Here is a 25910-nt window from a genome sequence, read left to right as displayed (position 1 = left end):
GCCTGTCCCACTCCCATCCTCCCACTGGGACACAGCCACAGCCCCAGGCAAAGACAGGCAACTGGACAAGACCGATTTCCAGTCCATCACCTGCTTCACCCCTGCAAAACTCAAGCACCCCGAAGAGGCTCCTCCCTAAGTCCTCTCTCCTTCACCGTAAGGGGATAGTATCTTCTTAGATGTCTGATGTATCAGTTGCTATATCAACTTGGTAGCCAGCATCTCGCACCAGCAGAGAACGTGCCCTTTTGTAGATTCCCTCCTAATGTTCAGACAGGCACAAAATCATAACATCAAATCAGATCTGCTCTGATTTATTTTACATCTTTTTTCAAGAAAATACCCCAGGAATTGCTTGGCTCTGTAGACATTATGGCCAAGAAGTTCCAGCACAAAAGAAAATGCTGGTACAGCCACAGAGACAAGAAATTAATCTAGCTGAAGACCCACAGAAAAAGGACAAGTGAGACCAGTTTGCAACCACATCAGTTACCCCCTACCCCAACATCAGCAGAGTGGGGATACCAGGACAGCCCTACCCTTCTGAAAGGCCACAGCACTTACGCTACACGAAGGCGAGTACGTAACAGCAGCGTCATTTGAAATTCCTTTTAACTGTTATTTCAGCAACTAAAGCAAAAATTGAAAACAACATGCCTGGACTTGAGTTTCGTTAAGACGCTCACACTTTACAGAAAAACTCAACCTAAAATTACATTTAAATTCTCCAATGTTTTTTCACTAGAAGAATTCAACATTTCTCACACCACTATTTAACTTGTTAGTCTCTTCTCAATTTACCCAGTAACTATTCCATGATAGCTGTCTTAGTTTTAATCATTAGCAGCTGTTCTACATTACATCGTGAAATGTTTTAGGAGACTATTATTGTTCATAAGTGCTTAAAAAGTGTCCAAAGGTAAAATAAAATATGAAGATGTTATTTTTCCAATCATAAAAGAAGATTAGCGGTAACAGAGAAATATCAAGATTGATTAGCTTCAACGACCTACTGAAAAATTCAGCTACGCTAAAAAGAATAAAATATTTCCTGAAAATGGAGGGAAGCCAAAGCAATTTATGCTTTTAATTCCCCACATTAAGAAAGGATTGGGAGAGTATAGCCACAAGAACAAAACTGGTTAATGAAAACATAACATTTCCTTGGCTTAGAGTAGATGCTGATCTTGAAACCAAAGAGAGAAAAATCACCTAAGGCTTGCCTTGTTAAGCTAATTATAATACTTGAACCAGCAAGGAGCAGAAATTTGACTGAAGTTCAGTCAGTCAAAATATTCAACCTTCAACTCCCACACCATCTTTTCCATACCTAAGGAACTATGGGTTGCCTTCCAAATGACTTGCAACATTTGATAACGTTCAGTAACAAAGTGTCCCTAAGCTAAATGCTGCCTTAATTTGCATTTGCACATTTCATTTTCAATTTATGTCATATCATTCACCTCCTCCATAACAGTATCACATTTTCTTCTCACATTCTTCTGCATGCTAAAATAAAGTCTCTCTTGCAGGCCAAAGGAATATTTGCTGAAATACCTTTATTTTCATCTGCTGTCCTCTTATTATGTCCTCTGCTGTCTTTATTCTTCAATCCCATACTGACCTCTTCAATGCAACACAAAAAAAATTAGTTAAAACCACTTACTAGTAGCGGTGGATTTTGAATCTCATCATGTCTTTAGATCCAGACAGGATGCCTTTTGAAAGATGCACTTAAGCAAAATTCAATTTTTGCATTAGATACAGGAGTGACAGAGTAAAGTATGAGGGTTATGATATCAAGGGGAGGCAGACCAGATGACCGCTTCCCTTTACATCTACTGCACTAACTAGTCACATACCAGATGAGGGCTGAACATTCTAAACTGTGGTAGCGAGCAAAACACTAACACATATTTTAAAAAATCAGCACAAAAGAGTTAAGTGTAAATTTTCATGAAACATCACATAATGAGAGACAGGAATGTGCTGACAGTATCCTACAGGTTCCCCAAGGATAAGGTTGGAAAGATGCCTCATGCATTTGTCATCCCCATAGAAAACCTTGGCCTTTCAGCTCTGGTCTCTCCCCTTATCCCTCCTTCTTCCCTTCAATCCCCTCTTGACTTCAGTCCCAATAGCTTCTGTCACTGCTATTTACAGCTTTCTTTTACAGTGTGCCTCCTTCTTCCAACACTGTAGATAATGAGTATTTCTTTTCAGTCCACCAATCAAAATACACTTCACACCAACACTCACTGACCTATTGTAGACTCTCTGATAGCACCTCTTTATTTCTACTACTGGTCATTGGTTTTGTGTTACCCCATCATTCTGACACGTAGCATACATATAAATATGTTCCAGATGGTATATTTGTTTTTAGAAAGCTTCAGCTTTTTGTGAGCACCATAAAAATGAACAGATAAACAAGAGCTTGTTTTTACTTTTCAGATAACATTGTTGGGGAAGCTACTGGAACAAAAGCTAAAGAAAGTAACAAATTACTGTAACCCACAGCTGTCAAATAAATAAAAACCCCACCCTAGTATTTTATCTGAGACCCTAAGGTTGCTCCACAAATGGCAGTGAAAACACCACGAAAACAAAGACTCAGAATTTTAACTTCATTCTGCAAATATACTTCCCATTTCCAATTCAAGTGAGTCTCAAATTTCAACCTGAAGTGAAAACCTCAAGAAAGAAGACACTAGAAAACACAGTGAAACACCTGTCTTGCAAATACAGTACTCATCCGTAAGCCAGGACATGTAAAGTTCCACAGAACTTCTTAGAAGTTGCCCTCTTCCCATGCCCAACCTCACATTAACTAGACATCACAGGAAATGGGGGTTGGACTAGATGACCTCTAGGGGTCCCTTCCAACCCAAAACATTCTATGATTCTATGGAATAACAGCAACAGTTCACAGAGTTTTATTCTTTAGCAGAGATAGAATTCTAGGTCAGCATGCAATTCCCAGAATACATGAGCAAACTGAGGAATTACCCATTTCTGCAAGCCCAAATCAGTGAATTTCTGTGAATGGAATATAACAGAATTCAGCAGAACACATGCCTACTGCATTACAAGTCTGTAAACAGCTGAAGTACATTTTGGCTTTCAGTGTATCTTAATGTAAACAAGCCTCAGATGGAAAGGCTTAATGCCACTGTTAATATACACTTTAGTAACATCAGCTTGTTCTTTTAATTCTCTTTGTTAAAAAAAAAATAATAAATCGGGGAGTGACGCTGGGATTTGTGACCTCACCAGAAAGACCCCCTGCCCTGCATTAATGAGATACAAAAAAGCCAAATGCAATCACCCGTAAGTACAGACCAACAAAACTCAGGCTAGTACTATATATACGGGGAAGAGTGATGACTGTAAAAACAGTGTTTCCCCAAAATTGTGAGGTATATGCATTATTTCTCCACCAAGGCAGCAAGAGGCCTATGGAGACAGAAATACATACTGCCCTTTTATGCTCTGCAAGACCCGGCCCTTCTGTTGTGAACCTGGTGGAAAGCTGCCACCACAGAGCTGGTGTTTTGAGGACTCTAGCACTCCAACTCAGAGATAAGAAAGTGCCAAGGTAAACAAGATATCAATTAATACTAATTTTGCTCAGTGCAGAGATGGCAACAAGAAAGGCACTTTCACCAACTCCAGTTTAAAATGAACAGTGGCAGTACTAGCTATTATTTCAAATAGATACTTGTTTGTATTCCCTTCCCAGCACACCCATAACAAGGTTGGCATGGCACAAATATCTCAAACATACTCCTCCTCTTCCACACTGCTGGTTGATAAACTCAGTTTTAGTCACAGTACTAGTGAGGTTGGCTTATCTTCTCCAGCTGGCTTCCTGGCAACTGCAGTCTCTCTACAAGAAGCATGGTCAATATTACCAAAGAAAACTACCATAAACCACAGCATTTTAAATAATACTTTGTGGTCTTGGTCATGTAGGGAACACATTTGAGAGGAATTCTGTGTTGAAATAAGCAGAAAGCTACCATGGGAACAGCATGGTATAGCTAGTGAAGGATGGGAAGATCTCTAAGACTTCCCCGCCAGGCTGGCCCAAAGCCATTTATACTTCATTCACTTTTGACTCAAATAAGGCTGGCAGCTGTGGCCTTAATTGTTTTATTTTCCTTTCACTCATTCAAGCAAAGCTCCTTCAAGAGATTTTTATCCCCAGAGGCAGTAGCTGTTTCTTTACCCAAGATGGAGAGCAGAGAGCCCAACCTGCAGAAGGTCAGAGACCCCCTCCCAGTTGTTCTTGCCAACGCTACAACTCTCTATAGCTGGGACAAACCAACGTCTCATGGAAACAAGGAGCATCAGCTCCATGCGACTGCTTAGATCTGCTTAGGTTTTCTGTGATCCCTGGCCTAGCTCCTGGTCAGTCAGCAGGTCAATATTTGGAAACAGAGTACTACACACATTTTTCCTTTTTAAAATAGTCATTAAATTACAATTTGCATGTTAGTGATACTGTAATGAATTACCCAGGGACTCATTTTGGCTAACAGCTGATGAGTCATCACCAATGATCCAGATTCAAATACAAATTAGAAATCTGCCCCAAAATGTGCACAGGTAGTTTGTTAAGCAATTCTTAGAGTAGCAGATAGCTGTAGCAGAGAAGACATTCACATATACAATAAATAATTCTCATAATTTTATCTACACACCGTGCTGACAGTAGTTGGGAGACTCCAGATATGTATTTGTTGGCAGGTCTGCTCTATTAGTATTTCAGGAAGCAGCATTTCCTTTAAAAATTAGTGCTATACAATTTGTATTAGCATTTCACAATTTTACTACTCAACTTCTAGAAAATCACTTATCCAAAAACTATGTCATAGTTATAAATACTTCCGACGCTATCACTCAGCAAGCATTCAGGCACTAATGATTTTAGAGGAAATGGTGGCATTTTAGCATTTACAAATCGTATGGATTCAGAGAATATTGATTACAACTAGGCAGTTTTAATGCAGAGTATTTGGCTCACTCTCATCTATGAAACTGCTGCAATATGTTAAACAAGGCTATAAATCAGTGGTTAAGCACAATTAAAACTGAGGGTATTACTGCAGGCTTGAGTAACCTACTAGAAGTATTTAACAAATGATATTTTAGTTAATAATTTAAAGTCATACCGTACCCTAATATTTCTTGAGATACAAGACCACACATCTCTGTCACGTTGGGTCTGTTCAGTCACAAGACAAAGCGTGCCTCATTGCAACCTGAATTCGCACCAGATGCTGAAACCCAAGCACGTAAGCAATGTTCTAGCCGGCTCACATCACGGCACCGCACAACCCATCAATCCACCAGCAAGACCTTCGCTAAAGGTTCGCTATTTAAGTCATGGATGTTCTACTCAGAATAATAAAGCCAGGGGAACGAACATCCCTGCAAATCTCAAGAGCAAAAGTTGTCCAAGAACACAAAGAAATGTTTTTGCTGTGTCCTTTGTGTAGCTTACAGAAGCACTCATATGATAAGGCTTTTTAAAATTACACAGAATGTAATATAACTGGACATCACAGACATTCTTAAAAAATAAGTTTTGGCTGTACTTAAGGTGCTGAAATTAAACAGAAAGAAAATGTAATTTCTTTAAAATTTTCCATCCGCTGTGTGGAATGCATTCTGTGTTGGCTGCTGTGCATGAAGAGGTTTGAGGTACTGTCAGCAGGTTTCATGTCCATTCATGACTAATAAAAGATATTTTTTCATAACACTGTATTCTTGAAGCATTTTGGCTAATACCCAAATGTAAGCCTACTTGACCTGTATGCAAATATTTTGTACTTCATATAAATCATGACTTGCTGTAATTCAACTAGAAATACGCAAGCACATTGTTACTAGGCTGAGAACCTAAGGCACTTACTTTCTGTAGGGAGAATTTATGGTATATAATGCATCACAGTATTGACTTTTATTTAACTTAAAAATAAATAACTTCTATATTTTATCTGCCAGAATGCTAGCTTTGCAACATGTCTCTGAGGAATAATGCTCTTTTATAGCTAGCAGGATGCCCGGAGCAGCTTTCTCCTCTTGGACACAACACAATGCTACAGCAAAGGCAAAGAGGGGCTATCCCTAAGGGAACCAACACCGCTACCAGAGTCAGCCAGCTCACTCCACTGCTTCTTCCCTCCTTTGGGTATTTTCTGTTTCACCATCCCCCTGAAAAGCACCACGGAGGCAGTGTCACACATTTAATATAAATTAATATGAAAGCCTAAGAATAAGAGCTAGTAAGAGGAATGAGAAGACACTTCACACAGAAAAAGATATATATAAACACAAGATTGGTGAAAATTACCTCATAACACGGCACAGAAGGAGAGTGATCCCATTCAGAGGAAAAGCCAATGTAAGAGAAGCAATCAAGATGAATCACAACTCTGAAAATTAATTTATATTTCATTGGGTGGTAACAAGCTTTCTTCTCAACATCACAGAAGAAAATTCTACAGGACTGTGTCCTCACTTTGGTGCACATCAAATTATGTTTCCTTGATCCATTTTCTGTGCAAAATCCACATTACAACTGTCTATCACTCTCTGCTGCTTGGCCTAGGCTCCCCTATCATCTCTAGTTAGGAGATTTACCTTGACTGTTCTCTCCTGCTTTTATAAACACGTGCATATCCAGATCACAATATTTCAGTTTACAGTGTTCATGTGACTGGGAAGCATAAGAAAATGTCACTGTATGTAATATTATTGGATTACAAGGCAAGCCAGCTAACTGAGACAGAATCATGACATACAAAATAATTTCCCTCCATAGCCTCAGTATTCAAACAAGCAGGCTCATCCAGAGTCCAGACTAACTCCAAGGAATCTGCACATACTATTTAAGGCAGCCCTCTGTAGGCTTATGCTTACTACAGTGCTCCAAACAGCCCGTAAGTGCCCAATTTTAAAAGTTTCAGGGGTCCATAAATCAAGAGATGGGGAGCAGGAAGGCAGTCACAGTCACAATCTTAAGAACTCAGTAGTTTAATATTCTCTATCCTAAAATGGAAAATTAAATAGCAGAAGACAAGGCTGACAGTATGCAATATGCCTGACAAGATGACTAAGATAAAGTATAAGCAAAACCAAGACAAAAATACTAGAGGCTTAATCTTCGTTCTCAAAATAAATAATATTTGAAGTTTAAGTACAGCCTTTGCATTTCCAAATGCAACAACCAATTTCATAAAATTAGCATTAAAAACAAAGTTTGTAACCAGGGAGTACTTATAGTCTTTGCAACATCAATACTGTTAATATTGTTAAATGCACTTTAAACAAATAATTTCCATAATGTTAACACAACAGCTAAACACTGCCTATGTGCTAATGGCTTTATGCATATAGCTGACCTTCTTTTTATGCATAAGAACACTGTACTTCTAAATAAGCCCCATGAGTCATATCACCAGCAAAAAATCCTGACATATTTAAGTAAAATTCATAAATAGGGCACAGCTAGTGAGTACTTCTTAAAAAATGAGTTCAGAACCCCGTAACAAAACTGTAATATCTGCCAAGGTCTTTCACCTTATCCAAGGTTTCTTCTTTTGTACAGCAGTGCAGAGAGAACAGATTTTCCCTTGTATCTGTTGTCACAAAATGACAGACACAGAGTACACACGTGGCCAAGGGCCACACTAAGAAAGACAAAGAAGAAAGAGCTGCAGGTCATGCTATTAGAGAAACTAACATTGGAGGTGTCTCACTTCACACCACGACCTACCTTTCACTCTCAGGTTGGGTACCCTGATCAGTCAACAAAACCTAAACATTCTAAGTAAGTCACACACATCCCCTTCTACTCCATCATCAATTTAAATAACCCTTCCTCCTTTTGCCTAGCTCTTTTCCCTTGTTACAAAGATGGATGAGCTCACCCCACCTGTGATCAAAGGCCAGGGCCCTACACCACCACACAGGACACCTGGAGCCAGCCAAACACCTCCTCTTGCTCCTTCTTCCACTGGAGGGACTAGGGAAGACACAAGGATAAGGAAGCAATGGTGTCTCTAACAACAGCTATTCAAAAGTTGAAGCTGAATGTAATGTTTTCATTTACAAAAACATCCTGAAGCTCAACAATCACAGTGGGACTGTTTTGCTGTCAACAATAAGCATAATATAAGAATAGTGAAATTGCAAAATCAATCATAGACACTAAAAGCATAAATGCAAACTGAGTTCAGCCATTGTGGGCATACTCATAATCTCCCAATTAGATGATCACATACTAATGTTTCCACAGGACTCCTACCTTATTTAGCACACAGAATAGATTAAAAAAAAAAAAAAATCCAACTGATCTAGCCAAGTACACACTCTACGCTCATATTCCTAGACTCTCCGCAGCATTTATCTATTAATTAACGCACTGCCTCACCCTACAAACGCAGCAACGATCCAGTACGCTGTAGTCAAACTGGCTCCTGGGTCCTCCCAAGGACAATCCAGCGCACAGCAACAGGAAAACCGCACTCACACTGCTCAGCGCTTCTCACGCCCCAGAGGAATCAGTTCCTTCTAATCCTTTAGATATGGACTGATCTACCTTAATGCAGTAATAATCACTTTAAAACATTTATCCAGAAAATAAACAAATGGGAAAAGCCAAAATATTAAAAGTGTGGCAAGTTACCAATTTGTTTTTAACATCCACAAAATGTGATGCTGAGGTATACGCATGAAATAAAAGATGCACAATGCCTGAATCATTCTATGTAATTTCTATTATGTGCATTTGTATACCAAAACATTAAAAGACAATACATGGCTAGCAACAGAAACCTTTATTCTCCTACTGAAAATAGAATCCTTACATTTAAAGCATTCAACAATTTATCAACAATTTTCACAGTAACATAAGGGAATAAACACCACACTACCATATACATCGATCAAGACTAGTTCCCACAGTTAGGCATAGTATGCTCTGCATTTCTGCTTTCTAAAAATTACATATTGCACTACTGTAGGCATTTCTGTAGGAGATTATTTAAATTATATTTAAGTTCTTAATGATACAGATCTTGAAATTTTGAATTTTTTTGTTCACAGCAGCTTAGAATAATAACTAAATATTTCGCTTTTATGCTGCCATGTATAAGAAGTTTTGGGTGATACAAGGTCTTCCACACCTGCAGACCAAGAACCAACCACTAACCCTTACTGCAGTTTATCAATGCTGAATCACAGAAAATAAAGTCTGACTTGCCTGAGCATAAACTAACCTATAAATGTTTAATGCTGGAAAACTGTAAAAAGTTTACCCAGTGAGGCTCCAAATTACTTTCTAAATCACTGGTATTTTTTCATAAAACTTCTTTTGTTCATTCTTTTACATCAAAGTTTCTCCTTTTACTGTTTCCTGTACAAAACTTCCCAATTCACTTTCCAACATACAAAAGCAACATCAAATTGTCCGTATATTTCAGCATGGAAAATTATGGGAGCAATATGAAAGCTGTGGGAACATCGTTCTTTAACTAAGGCAGAAATCTTTTACTCCACTTTGGTTTTAAAACAGAAATATCTTTTCCACATGAAACTGGGATTTATTAATAAATATAAGCTACTGCCAGCCAGCAGCTGTGCCAGGGCAGGACATCTAAGGCTTAGAATAACAGGAACATTAAGGAAGAAATTCCAAGGAGCACCCTCGTCCCATAGTTCTGGGACAAGATGGCAACCTGCGGCAGCCTCCTCGTAGTAGAGGCGAGTGGGTGCAGGCGGTGGATAGGGCACTGTGCAACTGCTCATCTCTGACAAAGTTAGCTGACAAAACTCGTTTATAACACTTCACTGAACACTAAAGGAAAGTTGTTGCTTATAAATGCAGCTAGTGGGCTGATTAGCAGAAGTTCATGACAAGTGCCCTGTGCTGTTAAATAACAGCACAGAAAAAGAAAGATTTAAAATATCCATTGGAAAAATACTTTGCTTAACAGGAGGCTCCCCTTGCATGCATGTAAGTTAAGAAAAACATCTTGCTGAAGTAGATGGCTGTTTCACTTGGATCTCTTTACCACAGAAGCATAGTTGATAGCAAACAACACACACACACACACAAAAAAAAAATCACAATATGCACTTACCAAATCTGCTTTATAGAAATAATTAAAAAAAGAAAAACCCAAAACCACCCTTACTATAACATTGTATTTAAGGACTAAAGGAAAGTAACATTTCTCAGAACAGTAAGCTCAGAGAAATCCTGAGTTATAAAGCTACTCGCCAAGGAAATGAAAGATCTACATGAATACTTTTAATCAGCCTTTATAACCATGCTTTACAAAAGCGCGTGCACACTCTCTTTCTCTCTCTCTCTGTTACTGGCTCAATTCCGAATAGCAAAGGTCCTGTTGAAAGTAAAAATCATTGTTTGAAGGTTACATTATTGTAAAGATCGTTTGTTACGATTTGTATCAGGAAGTGGCTCATCATTTGGTTCCCAGTGCCATAAACTGCAGTACAGCATCAAAATTATGACTGAAAATGGCAGCTATTTTAGAGAGGTACAAGCAAATTACTAAGTGATAAGAATTAAAACTGTTAAAGTTTCCCAGGTATTCAAATCAAGTTATTCATAAATTAAAGCAACTACAAGGATATTTGTTATGCAAATACAATTACTTTCTGCTAATAACATAAAATTATAAAAGCATAATTCACACCACTTATCTTTTGGGAGCAATTCTGACTTCTGATACATACGGACAACGCATCTGACTTCCATTGAGTATTCTGCTAAGAGCAGAATTTTCTCTTTTCTCCTCCTCCTTACTTGGAGTATGTCCAATGTAAAATCATTAAGACTCATAAGCCTTACTATAAAGTGAACTTACCAGTGCTGGATTATCTTTAACTTCCACACCAAAAACATTGCGTCGTTTCACTGTCAGCAAATCAAGATCTTTAGTATCATCATCGTCGTCGTCGTCATCATCTTCAAAGAACTGCACGGAGTCTGGGTTTGGAACCCTGCGTGGTACAGGAACTTCTTTTTCCTCCTCCTCCTCCTCAGATACCTCTTTTGATTCATCCTCAGACTCACCACTCTCCTCACCACCTTCACTGGAAGCAGAACATTCCTCAGTTTCTTTCCTTCTCTCCTTTTCCTTCATTTCGTTAACAGACACCTTTTCACTGAAATTGGTTCCGCATTTCTCCACTCCTTCATTGTTTATCGAGGAGATGGTATTTTTATTTTGCTCTGTCTCCTTCAAGTGATCCATCCCACCAGCTTCCTCTTTTGCACACAGCTGTTTCTGAACCTTTTGAAGAAATCTCACACGAGGTGCCATTGCAAGACCAAGTGACCTAAAGCATGGAATAAAACAAATAAGTTAATCTGAAAGATAGATACACAAAAGTTGACTAAATTGGAAGCCCTCACCAATGGCTCAAGTGATTCCATTTTAATTATGGTATTTCAGACTGATACACTTTGACCGACATTTACAAAACAGTATTTAGCCTACAACAGGACAATGTAGCTTGAAAAATGCAAGTGAACATTGGGAGAGGAAGGAAGATGAAATAACTGAGAACTCTCAAGAACAGTTACAAATCCTCCCAGGAAAGAAAGCAAACAAAGAACCTGAAAAGCTGTAGACAAGAGCAAATTATCTATGATTCACAGTAAAATGTGGTGGAAGAAACACCAGTGTAATTTGGTATTGAAGATACACAGATGTCTTGTCAAGGACTGAGATAGCACCAATCTCTGTCAGTGTCCTTCCATGCTGGAAGTGCACCCAGAACATTACCCCCACCATCCTGTGGTGATGGAAAGATTTGAAGAACAAACACAGTACAGATAAACGACTAGTTGCAGAAAAAGCTAAGGAAGGGACATTTCCCCCATGAAGGAAATCTCACAAAACAATCCTGTTTCATATTTTGGTGTGAAATGCAATGACTTCTTGGGAGCAAGCTCTTATAGAAAGACATTTTAAATCAGCTTCTAAAAGCAATACTGAAACCAATGGATTATTTTGCTACTATAAATGAAAGTACACCTGACAGTTCTATTCATCAACAGAAACTGAGGTGGCCAGACATCATCGTTCCCTTAGACAGATCAGGCAACGCATAGCAGTAACTAAACAAAACGCCTACAATGCTCAGGTACCTCCTTCAATTCAAAGCAAGTTGGCAATTATTTTCAGAAAATAAGTTAAAAGAGTAAATCTGTAAAGAAAGAACTTTGTACAGCTTTAAGAGGAATACCACTTTTGCTTGTTATTGAATGAAGAAAAAACAAACACTAGTAAACGTTTTTTAAAAATCAATGCAAATGAATGGTGTATCAGACTTAAAATACTGCCTTTTCCAACATTTGTTAATTATGCTTATACAAAGATCTGAGAGTATATTTACATTAACAGGGTAACTTAACTATGTCTCTATTTGGATTGGGTAAAAAGCTGGGCATCTCTCAAGTCTTTAAAAAGACAGAATCTTAGACACTCAGAGCAAAATCTGTCCTTGCACAAAACAAATTAAACAGGAAATTTAAGACTAGTACAATCTTTTAATTTTTAAGTGTCACAAGAGTTCCTAATCTGCACCTAGAAGATTACCAGTCATTTTTGAAATGACCCAGTTGAAAAGAATCTGGTCACTTCTGCAGAACTACTGCAACAACGTCCATACAAGTTAGTGCTTCATTCTAATATTAAGTTACTACACTTACTAAATATAATACATAGTCCATTAGTGAACTTCTTCAGAATGATTTGAACACATGAGAACACAGCACGGTGATGTCTTTTACTGTAGAACAGGTTCAGACAAAGATTTAAAATAGCCTGAAAAAGGTTAAATACTCCCAGAAGCTATTTCAAGAGAAGAAATGTGTATTACTTGCCTTGCAATATATGCTGTATCTACATTTAAAATGTTTTCAGTAGACAGGACGAGCAACCATTTGAAAACAGGGGAAAACAAATCAAATGAAGTGACACAAATCTGAATTAACAGGCTTCCTAGACGATCTAATTAATAACCAAAACGAACAGAGAAATTGCTTTTGCTGTGGTATTTATTTGACTAGCCAGCTTTAGCCTTCTGCATTAAGGAGCTCAAATGCATGGTACTCTACTAATAATAACAAGAGCCAAGCTAAGCAAGAGTTTATGGGTCAGGATCAAAGAGAAGGCCGTCAAAGAGAATTGTCATGGTTGGAATCTAATCACTTAGAAGACTGAGATGTAGCCGCCTTCAGAAAAGTAAAAGAAGCCTCCATGCTGCAGATGCAGGCTCTTGTTACCTGAGCCACCCTGACACCTGCCTAAAGGGCAACACAGCAGAGCACAAGCAACAGAGATTTCCAGAATGCATTAAAGACCATTTCTCCAAGTTAGCTGGATTAGCCAACTCCGAGAGGCACTCTACTGGAACTGCTACTCCTGTATACTTGCAAGTATATTTACTTCTAAGGTGAGTGAAAGTCAACAGCAGGCTTGGCTGCACAATGAGAAAAGGTAGTTCAAGATCCTAGAAGAAATGAGGATGATGACTAAGAGAATAACCCCGGACATCGAGAAAGGAGACTGCAGCTTGTTCAGAGATCTATCTGCATGGCAGGATCAGAAAGCTCAGAAGCTTACCAAAGTATTTACAGAATAGGACTAGATAGCTTTAGCCCTCTGCATTAAGGAGCTCAGAAAAGGATGGCTAAATCTCACAGGTGGTTGAGGGGGACTTGCATGAGAAATGCCCAAACACTACAGATCACTGGAGGGAATGTTGAGGTCTGTATGAGTAATACCATATGAGGCTGAGATTAACTAGGTAACAGCATGAAAAATACTATCTGGTTACAGGTGTATGAAGACTAGAAACAACTGGAAAAAAGTAATTAGAGGCAGGCTTTTTAGTTGGAAGGAGACTGGGGTCTAGAAAAGGAAGTACAAGGGCAGTGAGAATGAGGGCAAAGAACCAGCAAAGGGACGACGAGATGTGCAAAGCCTGTGATGGGCACTGTCTGGGGGACGTGACTGGCTGCCCTGTACTTGCTCATGGCAGATGGAGAAAGACAACAAACCAAACGTTCTGCTCTGACCACGAAGTAAGGGTAAGGTCTACATCCACAGCCAGGGGGACTGTGTTGAGAGTGCAGTGGGTGCCTTCACGGGTGAGTGAGAGGACAGGCAGGTGTGGGCAGATGGATCGTGTATCCTGGTACCACCCATTTCAGACCCGACAGCGCCTGCAGTTACATGCTGCTTTGTAACACTGATCTGTAAGCAATACTTGCAAAATTAGCTGGGTAGTAAGTTGTGTGTATCAGACATTTCCCAAATAACTTGGCTTCAACATGCTTTATTTATTATCTGTTTACCCATACAGGGATGAACAGAGAAAAATATGCTGCATTCCTCCTGGAAGACATGACAAAATTCACAGAGGAAATTACCTTCCTTGGCAGCCCCTTAGAGCCGTGACTAACCTGTCCACCCAGCACACTCGCCTGCTAAGATTTGCCCCTGGAGACTGATTTATATGTTAGCATTCAACAAAATAAAATGCCTGAGAAGTAAAATATTTCAAATCCCTGACTCCTCTTTACCTTGTCTCCTATGAGGGAGGCCAGACTAACTAATTATTCCTTTCCACCCTGCTGTTTGTTTACATTTTCTTATGTTTTCAAAGCTATCCTTTGCAATGAAAAGACAAATTTCTCTTTTATGCAAGCATCGAGGTTCTCCTTCACCAAACTTAAAGGCTGCCTGTGTTAACACAAGGCCTGTGCAAGTCTTCTTCCAGCAAATTATTGTTGATAGCAATTTCTAATGAGAGGATACTGGGGACAATACTAACATACCATAGCTTAAAGGTGATCAATCCCTATAATACATGCAGACATGCACACACACATTTTTTTATACATAGTTTTCTAGATACATAAATAATTTTATATAATATATAAAAATATGAAAGACCACTGCTTTTCTGCAGACTCAGTTGACAGAGCTTAAGAGAATCTCAGTGCACAGACACACCAGACAAGAAAGCAACGGAGAAAGTGGCCAAAAGCCTGACAGACTGAAATGCAAACCTGACAGGGGCATTAAGCAGCCTATTTTCTCTGCAGGATTTTTAGTGGAGTAACATCTATCAAGCTAGCAGTAAATCTCCACAGAAAGGCTGAAATACTTTTCAGAGAATACACACAGAAGCTAGAGGGAAGAAAGTATTCTCCCTCCAGGTTTTGCCATGAGTTTTTGTACAAAATGTAAACCAAAGTTGCTTCTGAATGCAGAAGTCAAATGTACCAGAATTTGAGGACCTTTCAGATAAATTAAGCTGATTGATCCACTGTATCAGGGGATGTGCACTGAATTGAAAGCCAGGGGACTGCAGGGTGTAATTAGGCAAACGAACAGTCTAAAGACTGGGGAAGAAGAGTGCCAAACAAACTGTTCATTTAGAGCAGAATCCCCAAATTATCTCCCAGATTTATTATCTTCTGACTTTTTGATTACACTTCCATGTATTTCAGAGTCTTGACTAAACCTCTCCTACTCGCTCCAAACAACTGTCTGGTTTCTCCCATTTTAATACAGGAGTGACTTATTAGTAACTTTGCAAAGCTGGGATTAGAATTTACTTTGAAGAAGGACCAAATCCTGGCACAGAGGCCTGAGAAGAATGGAACTGGACTACTCTGTCCACATCAGTATCAGATATTAGATGGCACACCATGCTGAAATCCAGAAGGAGGCACTGGGATTCCAAAAATTCAGCATTGTGACCATCTGCCAGTTGATTTCTTAACACAACCGTTAAATCTTTGTGGTCGTCACTCTTAGTCCTAATCTTCTGCCACTACCCCTTACATTCAGCATAGTAAGACCTACAGTAAGGTGATCAAGATGCTGACAAATGACAGAAGTGAAGGGGCAGGCAACGCACATAGTGAAATTTTCCAAGTTTTTGCTAGTTCTCCTTTTTAAGTTTCTCAGTCCATAAAGTAAGAAAGCATCTTTTATAATAGGCTTATGTACCTTAAAAAACATAATCATGTTAATTGCAGCACAGTACAGGAAGACCAGGTGTTCTACAGTCTAGTAATTTGTCACATTTTAGTTCATTATGCCATGTGCTGACAAGTTTGAAGACTTAAGTCTTCCCTGTATGAAATTCCAGAGACGTAAAATTAATTTACCATGCATCTTTGAGCACCTTCCTGCTCCCTTCTGACTACCCTGTGTCCCATGAGATTATTCAACAACTTCACATCTTAAAACAATCTCAGATGGTTGTCATCTGTAAAGTCAACCTGTCAAAATTAATTTCCCTTCCATACAAAATGTAGAGTGGCTCACATATGTGTACAAAAATAGACATGGCAAAATAGATGCTATTCAGTCCAGTGCAGATGTTTCATCTTTACCAAGTGCACTGAATCTTCTGAAAAGTAATTTATGTCCAAGGAGCAATGTCCTAATCACACTCAAAATGGGACTGCAATGTATCATCTTTAGATACCCTATTTTCTTTCTAAATAATACAATTTACAGGTTGGCATTTAGCTATGAGGCTGAAGGGTGAATCTAAAAAACAAAACAAAACAAAAAAACCCCCAAGACCTATTGCTCTCTCTCTTTTTACTTCACAAGTTTTGTCTTCTACTGGATACTGCTTATGTACCTTCTGCTGTAAGAGTTATTTCTCCTTGTAGAGATTTACTGGTTTTACACATAATTCCTATTTAGAATGTCTTTGAAAATATGCAAAAGCACAGTGTAAATGTGAAACTATACATATATTACAAGACTGTCCGATTCTATGTGTTAACATAGTCAAAACAGCTATTTGAAGCTATCATATACTGCGAACCTTCTCAGTGTACAGTTTTCACTTTCCAAGTCAATCATACTTACAGGGCATATTCTGCTAGAGGCAATTTGAAAACATCAAATACTTCCTTATTCTTCATTAAGTAAACTGAACGCAAGTAGGACACAAAACACTGAAAGAAAAATAAAAATTACTTAACAAAAAAAGAAACCATTCAATTACCAACACATGAAACTAATACTATACTGTTGCTCTAAACACAAACAGAATTCCACTATTAAGTATCTAACATCAATTTCAGACTGAAATTCATTTACCCAATACCAATCAGCCAAAATTTATCAATACTACAGAAGCAATGCAACTTCAAGTATTCAAATATTTCATTAAATGCACATTAATTGGCTGAATTTCCCAATGGCTTGTCATATTATTTTTGCTAGAAAGAAAATATGGCAAATTAGTCAGGAGGAAACATCACCGATTCAATTTTTTTTTACTCCCAGCTTTTCCAAATGCTGCTATGCTATTCTGACATCTGAGTTATGTGGAAGCAAGAACAGACTGCCTGGCTATCAATCTGAGGTGTCCTGACAATCTGAGCCACTAACAGAAAGCGATTCAATGCAATGTAGCTGCTTTTCACTGTGGCCTAGGATAATTCATACTACCTTGCATTTGCCATCAGCCCATCACATACATGCAGTCAATGAATGCAACTCCACTGACCAACATAAATTCACTATACAACATTTCCTAAGACCAGTCGAAGGTTGAAGTTTCAATCAATCCCAGACTCTCACCAAGAAAGCTGGCAGCACTGCATAACAGAATAACTTAATCTTGTATTGCATTTTCCCTCCATCCTTCCCAAAAGGAAAGATTCTTATTCTTCTCATGGTTTTTTTACATAGATTATTTCTGCCTATCAGCAGCAGCATAAATACTGGAATATTTTAAGTATCAGAAAAGATCCTTGGATTTCTGCTGTTCAAAACCTAATTTCTAACACATGCCAAAACTCCTATCACGAGGCTTGTTTGCTCACATTAAATTATTAATCATTTTACAAAGACATCTAGAACTTTCAGGAAAAGGCTTCAAATTTTACAGAACTTATCATTCTATTGCTGTCTAGCAAGCAGTGACAAAAATAAATGACAGAGCCTCTTCTTCCTCTGTAGTGGCAGATGTCAAAAACCAGGTTAAACAATAAGTATCTTTCCTGTGAATCTGAGAGTTGCAACGTCTACAGATCTGAAGATCTACACGAGTCACTACATGTCACAGGGTAGAAATCTCATTCTGCCTTTTGGATAACCTATAAAGCCATCCACTTATTTTACTAGTATTTCTATGGTACAAATGGACTAGAAATTAATAGATGATAGATAAGGAGCAGAAAGAACACACCTTTTGCACATGTATCAAGCCCTACAATACCTAAGAACAAACCACCAAACAAATGCCAGATGTTCTAACTCGCATCTACCAGCTGTCAACAGGGTTCAGCCCACTGAGACTCGGAACAATTTTTCAAGTTTGTCATGGACTGTATGCAGGATGGTATTGCTCTACATTCAAAGAAATGGGCATCTAATTAAGGTAAGAGGCTTCAAAGATAATCATGATTATATTACTACTGAATGAAAGTCTTCAGCTGACCTCATTCTCTATTATTCTAGGCATTGTGAACACTTCCAGCAAAAGATACTCCCTACTCCAAAAGCTTACACTCAAACTGGAGAAGTTAGATATAGGATGGAAGAGATAATTTCTCTTCTTGTAAAGTGGATCAAACTGGAGAAGTTAGATATAGGATGGAAGAGATGATCCACTTTACAAGAAGAGAAATTAAGTACAGAAAGAGCAAATGACTTCTTTGATTTTGATTTTATTTCAGTACCTTCACTTCAACCTCCTTCTAAAATACTGTCATCTCTCCCGGATTTTATTCAATTCTCCTAAGACCTGGTCACTCCTCGCACACACACTGGACAGCTGAGGGAGAACAAGTTTAGTCAGTCTGAACTTTCTTCCTGCTCTTTTATCAACTGCTGTTGTACACTGCTATTTTTGCTGTTTTGATATCATTTCCAAGGGTTTTTTTAATAACTGAATGTTGCAAAAGTATTACAGGAATTAACGTACACCATTATGGAAAACATTATGATTGAGCATCAGAAACATTATTAAAAGCTCTATTACAATACTAGCTGAAAGCCCCCAAAACCACCGGAGATTATTGTACAAGTACTAGAAATACATAACACAACAAGTACTATGCTTTACTAATTTGCCTGCTCTGGTTCCGGCTGGGATAGTGCTGTGGTTTAGATTTAGTATGAGGATAATGTTGATAACACCCTGATGTTTCAGTTGTTGCTGAGCAGGGCTTACACCAGTCAAGGACTTTTCAGCTTCCCATGCCCTGCCAGGGGCACAAGAAGCTGGGAGGGGGCACAGCCAGGACAGCTGACCCCAACTGGCCCAAGGGCTATTCCAGACCATATGACCTCATGCTCAGTATATAAACTGGGGGAAGAAGAAGGAAAGGGGAGACGTTTGGAGCAATGGCGTTTGTCTTCCCAAGTCGCCGTTATGCGTGATGGAGCCCTGCTTTCTTGGAAATGGCTGAACCCCCACCTGCCCATGGGAAGCAGTGAATGAATTCCTTGTTTTGCTTTCCTATTAAACTGTCTTTATCTCAACCCACAAGTTTTCTCACTTTAATTCTTCCAATTCTCTCCCCCATCCCACTGTGGGGGGAGTGAGCGAGTGGCTCGGTGGGGCTTAGTTGCCACCTGGGGTTAAGCCACAACAACCCTATTAAACTGTCTTTATCTCAACCCACGAGTTTTCTCACTTTTACTCTTCTGATTCTCTCCCCCATCCCACCAGGGGAGAGTGAGTGTGGCTGTGTGGTGCTTAGTTGCCAGCTGGGGTTAAACGATGACATTTAAATTTTTATTCATTAAATGTATTTCTTAATAAGAAAACACACATAATTCAATTTATGTGCTGTTTTGACAGAATTCAAAGTAACAGGGCGTGACTGGAATCTCAGGCTGTAACACCCTGCACGTCCCTCTGGGTGCAATGAAGAATTTAATGGACAGACATCACTTCAGTGTCCCAGTGTGCCCTACACAGTAACATTCAAACTAGCAAGAAAAACACATTCTTTTTTAAACTGTTTGTCAGAACCAGATGAATTGACATATTAAATATTAAAATTACAAGAAATGCCAAAGCATCAGTCCATGAAAGGAACTGCAAAGGTTTCAAAGGAGCACCAGTTTCATTCAGTCTCTCTTTCCAAGCAACAGCAGAACTATGTCCTGTCAAATGAACCATGAAGTTTGTTGAAGCAATTAGTGTTCAAGAATGTTCTTTTTTCTCTTTTCCTTTTTTTTTTAAACAAAGTAAAAACATTTTGAAGTAAATCAACAAGCTTAGAGGACGCATCACTTAGACCTCACGCCCTCAATACAGTAAATTACATCCTACCTGAACTTCTGTGCATAGCTAGGCTGTTTTACTGCTATCTGATCCATTCAGGTAGGTAATTTATTTCTTACAACTGTCAAGAATTTGGCAACTTGCAACAGACAGGCTAGACAGCACAACACCCGTGCCTTTGAGAAATCCAGCATTCTAGATAAGGATCCAAGGTCAGGATTTCATTTGCATTATTTTTATAGTTTTATTCACATTGACATGTAAGACTACTGGGGCACATTTGCATAGTATGTCTGAACACTCATACTTAAATCCTATTAAGGAGGGACTCTTCTATGATAAACTACTTGTCTATACATCAAGATTTTCAAAACTAAATGTATAAACAGTTTGCAAGATGACACTGCACTGCGACCCATAAATGAAAATTTGCAATACAAATGGCTTGAAAGGGTAATTAAATGGCAATTAAAAAAATTTCAAAATTAATTTATCTGTAACACTGACAGACAGCCTATATTTGATTTTATTTATTTGTGCTTTTTAAGAAATAAATATTTATTTATTATTTGTGCTATTTTGAAACTTTATCATTATTTTCTTTTGTCTAATTCAGAACAATCTTTCTCTGCCTTTTAAGAGATCTTAAAAAGCCAAGCCAGAAACACAGAGGTTTGTTAGTATTTTCATTCCAAGTAAGATGATGCTGGCTTCTTCCTACTCTCATCCTCCCCCAACCAGCTGCTCTGTCAATTCTGATACAAATTGGTGTAACTGCAACTTCCTGTGGCAGTTGCAGATGATCGCAGTATGTCACCGCTACATCTGGCCTGTGCAACATTAGGATGAAGCTTACGCTGACATTCACAGAATCATAGAATCATTTAGGTTGGAAAAGACCTTTAAGATCATCAAGTCCAACCGTTAACCTAACACTGCCATACTACCACTAAACCGTGTCCCTAAGCACCTCGTCTACCCGTCTTTTAAATACCTCCAGGGATGGGGACTCGACCACTTCCCTGGGCAGCCTGTGCCAATGCTTGACAATCCTTTTTGTGAAAAGATTTTTCCCAATACCCAACCTAAACCTCCCCTGGTGCAACTTGAGGCCGTTTCCCCTCGTCCCATCACCCGCTACCTGGGAGAAGAGACCAACACCCACATCTACAACCTCCTTTCAGGAGGATTCCACGTGCTACACGTAATATTTTGCGCAGTACAAAAACCTGGGATACCTAAATGCCAAAAATAGTTTTAAAAGTAGTCCCTTGAACATCACCTTAAGATATTTTATTCACAAAGCTCCCACTGGCTTCCTCAGGCACTTTGATTTAAGACTCCTTGTTTAGGAAAGGAAGAATGACATTCCTCTGATCTGCTAAACGTTTCTACTGCAGGCATCCAAGCTAGGTCACATCACACAGGCTACCTCTGCAGCGCAAAGAAACTGCCATTCATCTATCCCGAAGGGTTTTTAAGGTATCTGTGTCAGGATGCATCCTAGAAGTGCCTGTTCCTCTTTTTCAGCTATAAACGAAAGCTCAGGCAGACTAGCTCACATAGGACATCTAAAGTTAGGCAAGATGAACCTCAACCTAAAGAGTTTTAAATATTGCACCCTGCCTCATTTTACAGGCCAGTTCAACAGAAAGGCTACAACTCTCAGTCTCTCTTAAGCATTCATGATCCCCTTTTCATTTTACCCTACCACTAAGGTTTACCAGAGTATCTTCAGGTCATCAATCCACACACCACCTCAGACAAATAAAAAGTTATTTACACTAGTCCAGAATTTCTGCGACCTTGTATTTCTCAGGCTTTGGCAATTCTGGATTTCCAATCATTTGGCCTTTGGCAGTGCTCATTAAATTTAACCTAAACATATAACAAAAAAGCGATCTGAAAAATTTTCTTATTTTTCTAATTGTCTTGTTTCCCTGCATCTCAGTTTGAACTCCCAATTTTGCATAGTTTGGAAGAAACTTGGTACAACTACAGAATTCATAGGCTCATGATATGCACAGTTTATAAACAAACAAATGAACACATTGCAGCACTTCAAGCAGTAAGCTCTATATCAAGGAGTTCAAGGCCTAAAAATATAAAGCCAGGGAAAGGTCAGGAAAAATGCCTAGTGATGGCAAGAAGGGGCAACACAAGGCCCAGAAATGTTTCACAGGCTATCTTCCATGGAACATGTCTTTTGCAACCAGCTCATTCTAGTCCAAGAACCTACCTGGTTATATTAACTTTTCCTACCTTCCCCAAACCTGCTAAAATCTTGGTGAAATTCACGCACTATTCATGGAGTTTCCCAACATTAATCAGCACAACAAAGAAATCCCATTCATAGTCCTATTCACACACTTCTCCACCTTACCTGGAAGTGCTACTCTAAGCTATTTTGCTTCTCATTTAAATCTAAATTAAAGTTAAAACACTTTATTCAATGCCCTGAATTTTACCACTGTGGAAGGAAAAGCTGTCATACATATTCAGGAGATACAGCAATAAAAATTGATGAAGAAAGTGGGCATGCGAGACCTACATGGTTTCATATTTCTAACTTCTTAACCCAAGGAATGATATCTGCTACTTTTCAGTAAGTTTTTTTTTATTATTATTTCAAAATGTTCTGTATCAGTTCCCCAGGAAAAGTCCTCTCGGGAAGAACTATCAATTTACCTATCCCCGTCAATCAAAAGGGTTACTGAACTGAAAAGGGTACACAGTCCTATTCTCTATCGTGCTACCAAGGATACGCGATGAAAAAAAAAAAAAAAAAGATATGTTCGTACTGATTTAAAAGCTTTATGCTTTACAGAATCACAGAATAGTTGAAAGGAACCTCCAGAGATCATCTAGTCCAAAACCCTGCTCAAAGCAAGGTCAGCTAGAGCAGGCTGCTCAGGAACACACCCAGTTTTTAATATCCACAACAGACACTGCACAGCCTCCCTGTGCAACCTGATCTAGTGTTCAACCACCCTCACAAGAAAAGTTTTTTTTCTTGGGTTTAAATGGAGGGGGTTTGTATACAAATTTGCACCCATCGCCTCCTCTCCTGTCACTGGGCACCACTCAGAAGATTGGGACCATCTAATTTATAGTTCAGTCCTAATGCAGGAGATACTCCAAGTGCTGAATCATCTCTGTGGTTCTTCACTGGTCTTGTCTCCAGTATGTCCATGTCTTTCTTATACTGGAAGCCCAGAACTAAGCTTCGTGCCCCAGATGTGTCTCACCAGGGCTGAGTAGAAGGGAAGGGAAGGATCACCTCCCTTGATTGGCCAGCAACGCTCTGTCTAACGGCACCCAGAAGGCATTTGGCGTTCTCTGGTGCAAAGGCACATTGCTCAGCCCGTTGTCCACTAGGACAACCTGTTGCCCCAGGTCTTTTTCTGCAAAGTTGCTTTCCAGCCATTTGGTCCCAGCCTGTACTGGTATATGGAGTTACTCCTCCCCTGTTTCAAGACCCAAACAGCTGGGAAAGACTCAAACAAAACAGTAAAAACCCTCAAACAGCTGAAAAGCAGTGACTACTAAATCAAAAACTACTTGCATACCCAAGACTCCAAAATAACTATGTCCCCACCTATGCCTTAACTTCGGCACAACAGCAGTAGGTCAGGTGGCTCTTGAGGCATTAGGGTCATGAGCCTATGTTGAACCCATGTCAACTCACACGGGTTGTAACAGGCATACCTACCACCAACTGCTAATACATAATTATAATTTCTACTGATGCTGTGGTTTAAAGCTTAAAAGTCAGAACAATTTAGCATTTCCAAACGCTGCTGCTAGGGCACACATGAGCAGATCAGTTATTCCAACAGCAGTTCTATTTGACTAGCGTGCCTCAAGAACTATGGTGCAGCAGATGACTTACCCTTTGAGCTTTGTCTTTTAACTCCTGATCTTGAGCTAAGAAAGCTTGCAGCCTCTTTTGGATGTCTGTAAGTTTTTCAGGATTAATTCTATTAAAAAAAAAAAAAAAAAGTAAGCTTTAATTATTAGAAGATGCAAAAATAAGCACCTATTAAGTTCTCAGGAGTATCTTCACGTCTTTTGCATTGCTTTCATATGCATAAAACTATTACCACTCTGAAAAAGCTTAGAATGTAACCATATTAAGGATGAAGCATACACCCCTCAAACAAATAATACAGAAAAGAAAAATGGGAGACTTTTTATCCAGAGACAGTTTTCAGTGAAGGTGGTAAAAGTGCTTCCAAAGCAAAGCCAAAATCAGCAGTAAAGAACTCTTGAATTTATGAAAAAGCTGAGAAAAAAATATAGAAGAATCATAATGAATTATAGTGCTACTTTATACTGAGATGACAGTCTTCATAAGGAAATTCTCAGCATTTTTGAAAGCTTAAGTAAGAACCATTGCCTTGGGAATACTGAAATTTAAGTACTTCTTTCTTAGAGCCAGATGAGCAAAAATAAAGGACACTGAGATTAAACAGATTTAAGAGCTCCGCAAGATATTGATCAAGTGAATAAAGAACAGTGACTGTATTATAGAAAATGCCATTAGGAATGCCAGTAAGAAGTTATGCAAGTCCTCCCCCAGACTCCAGATTTTTACACTTATTCCAGTGATACCTACACTCTTCCAGGTTTCTTTACCCAGATCTTTTCTTATCTACTTCTGGGTTTGATCTGCTAGTGCCACCCAAGTGTATAATACAACCTGCCAGACATGGTAGGAAGGTACCCCTCAAGTAGGGGTCAAAAGAGATGCACAACTACCAGATTTCTTAATCTGGTTCTTGCTGCTGTATGCCAGCGTACAACAAAACATAGCCTTTGCTGAAGGCAGGCAAGAAAAAAAAAAAAATCAAAATCATGCTTCTTCACATAGCACTAAGTCAGTCTAGAAAACACGACTGATTAAAAAAATGTTTTATAGTAATTTTTTGTAACATAAGCCGTTATGTTCATCAGTTATTCTTACTAAATATGAAAGCAACAATTAAGCAAGGGGTTTGGAGGGTACTACCAAAGAATTCTTTAATTTATAAAGACATCAAGCTTTATTCCCTCATTTATTCCCTCACTCAATTTCTTATCTCTGTCAGATACAGCCAGTGGAAGACTGTAGTGCACACAAGAACTATTTAGCTACAGTTTTAGTGAAAGATCAAAAAGCTGAGTTCCAGTTTGAAGCCAGAAAATAACTTACTCTGAAAGTGTAAAGACATAAGAGACAAAGAGGCGGCATGAAAAATTCAGTAGGACACAAACTGACCCACAAGTCTGAAATGCAATGTGTACAAGATACTAAAGACAGAAAATGTAAATAAAGAGAAGGTTTTCTAGATTTTCTTCTACAAAACAAGATTGAGAAGGTAACAATGAAAATATTTATAATCCTAACAAAGGAAAAATGGTAGAACAGCAAAATAAAAGCAGTGCTTTGCTTAATATTGCATTGTATTCTAAGGTACAAACACAAAGTATACTACCTCACTGCAGAGGAAAGATGGGAGGAAGAATAAAAAGGCTGGCGAGATGAAATCAACATGTTTACAATGTTTACCTGAAATTCAAGAAAGCTTAAAGTAGAA

At 38.8% G+C, this 25910-nt stretch overlaps 1 protein-coding gene across 1 annotated transcript in view; it reads right to left on the bottom strand.

Annotated features, from left to right (window-relative positions):
* Positions 1-10868: 10868 nt before the first annotated feature.
* LOC104130070 (probable ATP-dependent RNA helicase DDX10) overlaps positions 10869-25910 on the bottom strand; it is a 57529-nt gene continuing 42487 nt past the window's right edge. Inside the window, exons 11-13 of the mRNA XM_035898523.1 lie at positions 24224-24311; positions 16953-17041; positions 10869-11379 (exon numbers count right to left, since the gene is read on the bottom strand). Coding sequence (XP_035754416.1) covers positions 10869-11379; positions 16953-17041; positions 24224-24311 — 688 coding nt within the window. The remainder of the gene's footprint in view (positions 11380-16952; positions 17042-24223; positions 24312-25910) is intronic.

Source organism: Egretta garzetta, unplaced genomic scaffold, assembly GCF_000687185.1.
Source record: "Egretta garzetta isolate BGI_Z169 unplaced genomic scaffold, ASM68718v1 scaffold217, whole genome shotgun sequence".
Taxonomy (NCBI): Eukaryota; Metazoa; Chordata; class Aves; order Pelecaniformes; family Ardeidae; genus Egretta; species Egretta garzetta.
This window is presented reverse-complemented; position numbering and strand designations above follow the sequence as displayed.